This window comes from Limanda limanda, chromosome 9 (genome assembly GCF_963576545.1).
Source record: "Limanda limanda chromosome 9, fLimLim1.1, whole genome shotgun sequence".
Taxonomy (NCBI): domain Eukaryota; kingdom Metazoa; phylum Chordata; class Actinopteri; order Pleuronectiformes; family Pleuronectidae; genus Limanda; species Limanda limanda.
Genome location: NC_083644.1, coordinates 3,918,115 through 3,925,332, shown reverse-complemented (window position 1 = coordinate 3,925,332; position 7,218 = coordinate 3,918,115). Strand labels below are relative to the sequence as shown.

Sequence of the window (7,218 nt, the reverse complement as noted above, 5' to 3'; positions counted from 1 at the left end):
AAACGAACCTATAACCAAACGCAAAATTCTTCGCAAAAACTTTATTTGTGAATAGTCACAGATTTGATACGACAATAACTTCATTTAATACAAATCTTCGTAGGATAGTTCTGATAAAGATTCTAAGTTTGCCACAAGCCATCGAATTAAACAGGTATTTAAATGATGAGATTTACTGCAGGTTGTACATCAACAACATCAGCAGCTCTATAGCACAAAGAGAAAATGACTATTCCCATATTGTTAGAACAAATAAACATGTCCACATCAGCTGCTCTGCTTTATTCGTATTCTTTCTTTATTTTTAAAATGTATAAATATCATCTTACAGTCTCATAAATACAACATTTTAACACTGATGGGTAAGACACTGAACATTTATCCATGTCGAGTCATTCTTTACATTTCACAGACGTAACAACCTCACGCAGTTGTTATCGGGACAGAAGCGACAGGAGGTTTGTGTGGAGGCGTCTCCGTCGGGCGGAGGTAGAGCAGGTCGTGTTTTTTTTGCAGAAGCAAATGTTTAAACCTCATGTGTATTTATATATCGTGAATTGATATATGAAACAGTTAAATCAGACACAGGGGACAGGGGACACATTCACAAACAGTGGACATATCACGGTAAAACCAGTAAAGGACCAAAGACATCCAGGAATTAATGAAATGTATCAAAAAAAGAGAAATGAAATCTCGACCACCTCCCACGTGAACCTTTCTTACGTCACCTTCTGAACCTCAGATTCTTCTAAACACACACGGACCCAACCGATCCCCACCAGCGTCTCTTGTACGTTTGCAGTCTTGTCTTCTTCTTCTTCTTCCATTCTTCTTCTTGTTCTTCTTCTTCCCTTCTTCCCTCTTCGCGTTTAGGCGCCACCACTTAACGCCTGCGTGTTCTTCACATAGTCCCAGTTTTTCATCTCGTTCTTCTGAAGCAGATCCCGGATCAGCTTGGAGTTGAGGAAGCGTCTGTAGGAATCTTTCTCCATCAAGACGTAGATCATCCTCTGGGCCTCGTGGAAACAGGACGGGCCGGCGTGCTCCACCTTCTGTCTCGTTTCCTCTCGGGTCGCCGCGTCCAAGTTCACCTGGAGACAACGAGGAGGAGGGACGGTGAATAAACTTCAGAACTTAACACCGACACGTTCGAGATATATATTGATACTGGGTGAATAGTTCTTTATGTACAAGAACAACACTCTGAGACAATTTATACAGGCTCAGAGACAGTTTCATCCCCCAGGCCATAAGACTTTTAAACTCCTATTGCACATAATTGCACTATTGTTGTTCTATTTTTCTCTTCAGCTGTATATATATATATATATTTACATATATATTATTTATTTTCTATTTTAAATTTTGATATTTTTTTCTATGATATTCTTTTGATATTCTATTCTATTTATACTATTTCTATTTTATTTTTTTTGGTTGTAATTACTTGAGCATTGCTACAAGAGAGCCTGTGACTCAAGCATTTCATTGCCAGCGACTACTTCATGTAATTTTGTGCATTGGATAATAAAAATCTTGAATATGCAACTTTATAAAAAGGCTTTTATCAGGTGATGTCTATCGCTTCCATTATGTGTATCTTTATTATTATCATTACATTCTGAGTGAGTTTCATATTGGTTGTTGTTAATCACTTTGTTACTCGTTTTGAAAAGTGCTGTGCAAATAAAGGAGGAAAACATGGTCATATAATGTCATTAAGGAACTGTAAGTGCTCCTTATCCATGTTTTGCGTCTGACCTCCTGCGATGATGATGAAATCAAAGAGTAAAAACCCTTTTTAATGAGGCAGCTCAGTGAAACGTCATTAGTGCTGCAGCATTATTCATTATATCCACAAGTGTTGATTCACTGACGTGGAATGTGCGGTCGCATTAATACGATTTAAAAAATGTGTTTACAGCTCTGAACATTCATTATAATTACCTTGAGCCTCTTTCTAGTTTACCCACATTCGCCATGATAATAAAAAAACAAGACTAATCACCTCATTAGGGGCGTCGGCCTCCACATACTGCCGGTAGATGAGCTTGGCTCTGGTCCCCAGCTTGGACGCTCCGGTCTTCTTGTATTCCTCACAGGCGATCCAGAAGTCCATGTTCTCCTCGCTGAACTCTGACCTCAGGAAGCTGCTGAAGATCCAGCGACCGGCTAACGAGGGAAGAGGAGAAGAAAAAGTGTTTATGTTAATAACAATTCCACCTTTTACAGAGATATAAGTGAAGGTGCAGAGCTCAAGTTGTATTTGAGGCTGAATGTGAGAAGGCAAAATGTCTGAATCAGTTGCTCCAGACTTTTTCTAGAACTTCTAGAACTTGGAAAGAGGACGAGATTCAAGAGCAGAAGACAACAAGATTCAAGATGAATTTGGTGATAAGGGTCGATGCTGATGTGGATTTGAACAGAAACACTGATCTTTCCAAAGCAGAGTTTATGTATCATGTCTAAAAAGCAGAATCAAAGCCATCGTTCTGATTTTAAAATTAAGAGTTTATTTGCGTTTTAGGTTTTGTGTCCCTGGATCAGATTCAGCAGATTTGGATCTCAGTGTCCTCAGTGTAATTGGAGCTGAGAGTTGTGGAAAAGTTGTGTAAAGGAAATATACACACAAACAATAGCACAATTCTAATGCGCAATTGCATTTTAATCCCACAAAATCCAGCAGCGATAATTGCAACCTGTCTTTTCAGATACAAGTAATCACACGACTTGCAGAAGACATCAAAAGATCGTTTGAGATCCTCCATGATTCCAGGGACGGATGCTGGAGGCTTCTGAGGCCACGACGAGATAAAGTGAAGATCGGACAAAAAGTCGGATGAAGTCGGGAAGACATGACGATGTCAGAGGTCAGCGAATGAGATCATGGAACCGAGGAGGCCGGCGCCCAGCTGGTTCCCGCAAGGCCATTGCTCCCAGTTCTGTGTCCTCGCACAGACACACAGTGTTATTCTCTGAGGGATCATGCACACGCACATATACACACTGTACTGGTCAGCGCGTCCTGAGGGGCCGCTGACCAGTGTCTCCAGACACGTAGCAGAAAACCAGGGCCTGAGAATGTGTGTGTGTGTGTGTGTGTAGATGCAGTCTGAGCTCAAGTTTCCTGTTTCAATCCCGTTAACTTTTCTTTAACAACATAAACAAAGCCTTTGTGTGTCGGGTGGATCTTTGCACAATGAATGTGCACAATTCAAAAAGCCGAACATCTTTTGAAATCTGTGAATCCTTCCAGGAAGCATCAGCGAGGAATGTGAAGGTCGAGGCCTCGTCTGATAATATTCCCACAGCTGCAGCAGCATCATGTCACAGGAGAATTGATCATGTTTAGTTGTTTGATATATTTAAATCAACCCCAGGAGAGAATCTGCATGACACTCAGTGTTATTAGAATCAGACCAAGTCCTGTGGGACTCGCTTTGGAAGCATTAGACTTAAATTTAATAATAATGAGATTTGTAATCACCACTTACTGTCACTGTCCATGACGTGGCTGAAGGACTCTTTCCATTTCTTCACCTCGGCTGCAGTCGGAACCCTGAAACACAGAGAAACAGGTTTTTAAATACAGTTGCATGACTTAGTTGACTGAGTTCTGATCCCCTGCTGGAGGTGTTCACGTGTATAAAACCATATTAATACAGTTTATTAAGGTTTTACGGGAAAGATTAGGACTTTGACTCTAACCAGCTCATGAAGAAACACGAGAACCTTCCAGAGGGAACCTGAGGTCGATGAGGTTGGACCGAGGCCACAACACGACGTCATGTGCTCCTATACGCAAACCAGATCCGATATCAGGAATTAAGCTACTTCCAGAAATGGTAATTAAGTTTCAAATTAATATCATGATAGCCATTATGAAACCAGCATCTGCTACGTCAATTACAGCTCGACACAAAGCGTCACAGATCCTCGAAATACAAAAAGGAGGAAGCAGGAAGCAGGAAATCATCGATTTCCCGCTGAATTAATTGACTTTTCAGCTGCGGTTTGTCGCTGAGAGCGTCACATCCACTCTTCACCTCTTTTCTCATCATCCCTTCATCTGTCTCCAAAACAAACTGAGATGATCCCTCATTAAACTGATGGTTTAAGTTTTGAGTCTGGAGGAGGACAAGTAACGTGTAGGAGGATGGATCAATGACCTGCAGGGATTTCAGATGAATCAGTCCAATTTCAAGTAGTTTTATTATCAGGGAGACGAATCTTCTCAGAGGCTGCGAGCACAAACACCTTCCAGGGTTTCAACATTTCAAATTTAAGACTTTTTTAAGATCTTAATGATTTAAATTAAAGACCTAAGTCAAGTCCGACAGATATGAAGGAAGATCCGAGTTCCAGAAGATAAGTGGAAGAAGCCGAGTGGAAAACGACCTTGAAAACATTACGTTATATCTGAAACTAATATCCACAGCTAATGTGTGGAGATGAATTTGTTTATAGACGATCAGTTATCAGTTCCACATCCATCTTTGTTGTAGTTTTATCTCACTGAGCTAATATCTGCATCATTGAGAAAGAACCACAACACACAGAGACAATACTGATAATAATGATAAAACTTGATTGAATACACACTCTGCATGACGACAACAGAAGCAGTGTTGAATGAACCTAAACAACCGAAACATATTTGAGACCTTGTTCGTTATATTTCAACATATTGAAGACTATTTATATATCAGTTATTAGTTCCACGATGGTCTTAATTGTAGTTTTCTGATTATCAAATGTGTGAAAGAAAAACAACTACGACAGAGACATAAAACATGTCTTTTAAAATAAAACCTTATCTTAAAGCACAGCTGAAGTTGCGTTAACATAAAGTTCGACTTCATCATATTTCAACATATTTTTATGGAGTAAAATGTGTGTTCTTGGATTGTAGACATTTTACACAGAGACAATACACACTCTGCATAACGACAACAGAAGCAGTGTTGAATGAACCTAAAAGACCGAAACATATTTGAGACCTTGTTCGTTATATTTCAACATTTTGAAGACTGTTTATATATCAGTTATTAGTTCCACGTTGGTCTTAATTGTGGTTTTACGATTATCAAATTTGTGAAATAACAACTATGACAGAGACATAAAACATTTCTTTTAAAATGAAACCTTATCTTAAAGCACAGCTGTAGATGCGTTAACATGATAAAGATCGACTTCTTCATATTTTTAAGGAGTAAAATGTGTGTTCTTGGATTGTAGACATTTTAAGACCCTGCAGAAAGAGTTACAGCTGCACTTTTACATGGAGAAACAACTCGTGAATTTCTTTTTCGACGCAGCTCACAAAGCCTCTCGACAGACGCATGCACGGAGAGTTTATAGTTTTGATCATAAGCTTCGTGCATGTGGTTAAATTAGCTCTATTCATTAAACCCAGTTTTCCCAGCGACAGATTAGTTCCTCTGACCTCTTCACAGCAGCAGCAGCAACGTTCTTCTCCTTCGTCTGCTTCTGATCTGCAGCTTGAGGTTCAGGCTTCTGCAGTAAGAAGCTTATTTTGTGCTTGATGTCTTTGGCACTGTGGAGAGGCAGGTGACAGGGCGGGGGGGAGAAACGGCATTTCAGAAGAGTTCAGGTTGTTTTCATGATGATCTGCTTCTAATAAACAATGATTTACCTGTTGTTTCAAGATTTAAAACAGTATAAATTTAATTTAAAATGAAAAATGAGCATCAAATCATACTCAAATGTTCAAAACCTCACTTTTCCTCCCGTTACTTTTGCACCAGACTGAGCGATCTTACCTTTTCAGGCAGGTTGCAGGAAGAGTTGCGAGTCCTTTACACATGTTGACAGAGTCAGAGATCCACAGTCACAGCTGTAGCAGACGGAGTTTGTTGTGACAGCGAGCAGCAGCGTTCTTCAGTGTTCAGCAGCAGGCTGTGGGTTGTCTCCACCCCCCCCAAGCCCACAAGGCTTTATACCTCCAGTGTGCACGCTGAGAGGAAACCGACCAATCACAGCAGACATGGAGAAAGGAGGCAGAGGCAGAGAGGATGGAGGGAAAGTTACAGCCGACGGGATCAAGTGCAACCAAAACAAAAAGTGTTTTCCACCGAGGGAGGAATCCAGGAAGTCAGATTACTTGTTTGTATGAATTCAAATTTTCTTGTGTGAATCATTTGTGTATCCAGGCAGGTTTTAACTGTTTGTTGTGATTGAAAAACGACCAGTTTGTTTCAAAGTGGACGTTTATGATCGATGTGAAATAAAACAGAATCAACGATGGGACCTGGACCGAGAAGGAACTTGTGGATCCAGGGATTCTCTTTATTACTTTCTGTCAGTCGCACTCCAGCAGATTGAAACTTTCCCTTCAAACTCTTCTTTACATATTAAAAAAGAATTGTTTAATTTAGCTCTACCTCATCTTGTGCCTGGTTCCACCGTCACAGCGCCCCCTGCAGTAGAGGAGCCATAACTGCTACTGAGCCCCCGCCCACAAGTTGACAGGATTGGTTTCTTAGGTTTGTGACATCACAGCTGCAGGAGAAAGATGTAGTGAAGTAAGAAATAAAAGACCGGGAAAAAAAACTGTAATAGTGATGCACAGCTACAATATGTATTTACAAAATATATAAACAGTTCTATAAGAGGAATATAGGAATACTCATTATGTAACTGCATATTTAATAACAGAGAAAGGCCAAATTCAATAACATATTGGTGTGTGTGTCTTGAGTGTGGGTGTGTGTTTGTGTGTGTGTGTGTGTGTGTGTCTTTGTGTGTGTGTGTGTGTGTGTGTGTGTGTGTGTGTGTGTGTGTGTGTGTGTGTGTGTGTGTGTGTGTGTGCGTGTTTGTGTGTGTGTTGTTTATACAGCTGGTGAATTACATCTTGTTAAGTTTGTTTTTATTCTGTAAGAATTTAGACAAATTGCATGAACTCAAACCCGATGGATTGGATTTCAAAGTCCTGCAGTTCCCTTTCTGATCCGTGCATGAAAACAAACATGACCTCACGTCTCACGTCTGTCGGTCTGAACATGTTTCCTCTGATCCGACGCCTAAAAGCAGCTTTTCTTTCTCTCTCTTACGTTTGAATCATGGGCGACTCCGAGCGGGGGGGGTGAACTGTGTCTGTGGCCAAAGAGAAACAATTACAATCAGTGATGAGGTCACAGTGAGGTTCTTGGTCCCTGACTGATGCACGAGTTCCTCTCGTCTGACTTCACGGTG

At 40.5% G+C, this 7,218-nt stretch overlaps 1 protein-coding gene across 1 annotated transcript; it reads right to left on the bottom strand.

Annotated features, from left to right (window-relative positions):
* Positions 1-280: 280 nt before the first annotated feature.
* On the bottom strand, positions 281-5,923 carry rgs4 (regulator of G protein signaling 4). The gene is made up of 5 exons (XM_061078526.1): positions 5,787-5,923; positions 5,450-5,560; positions 3,498-3,562; positions 2,012-2,175; positions 281-1,094 (listed from the first exon to the last, which is right to left on the bottom strand). The coding sequence occupies exons 1-5, from the start codon at positions 5,828-5,830 to the stop codon at positions 873-875; spliced, it is 606 nt and encodes a 201-aa protein (XP_060934509.1). The 5' UTR covers positions 5,831-5,923; the 3' UTR covers positions 281-872.
* Positions 5,924-7,218: the final 1,295 nt, after the last annotated feature.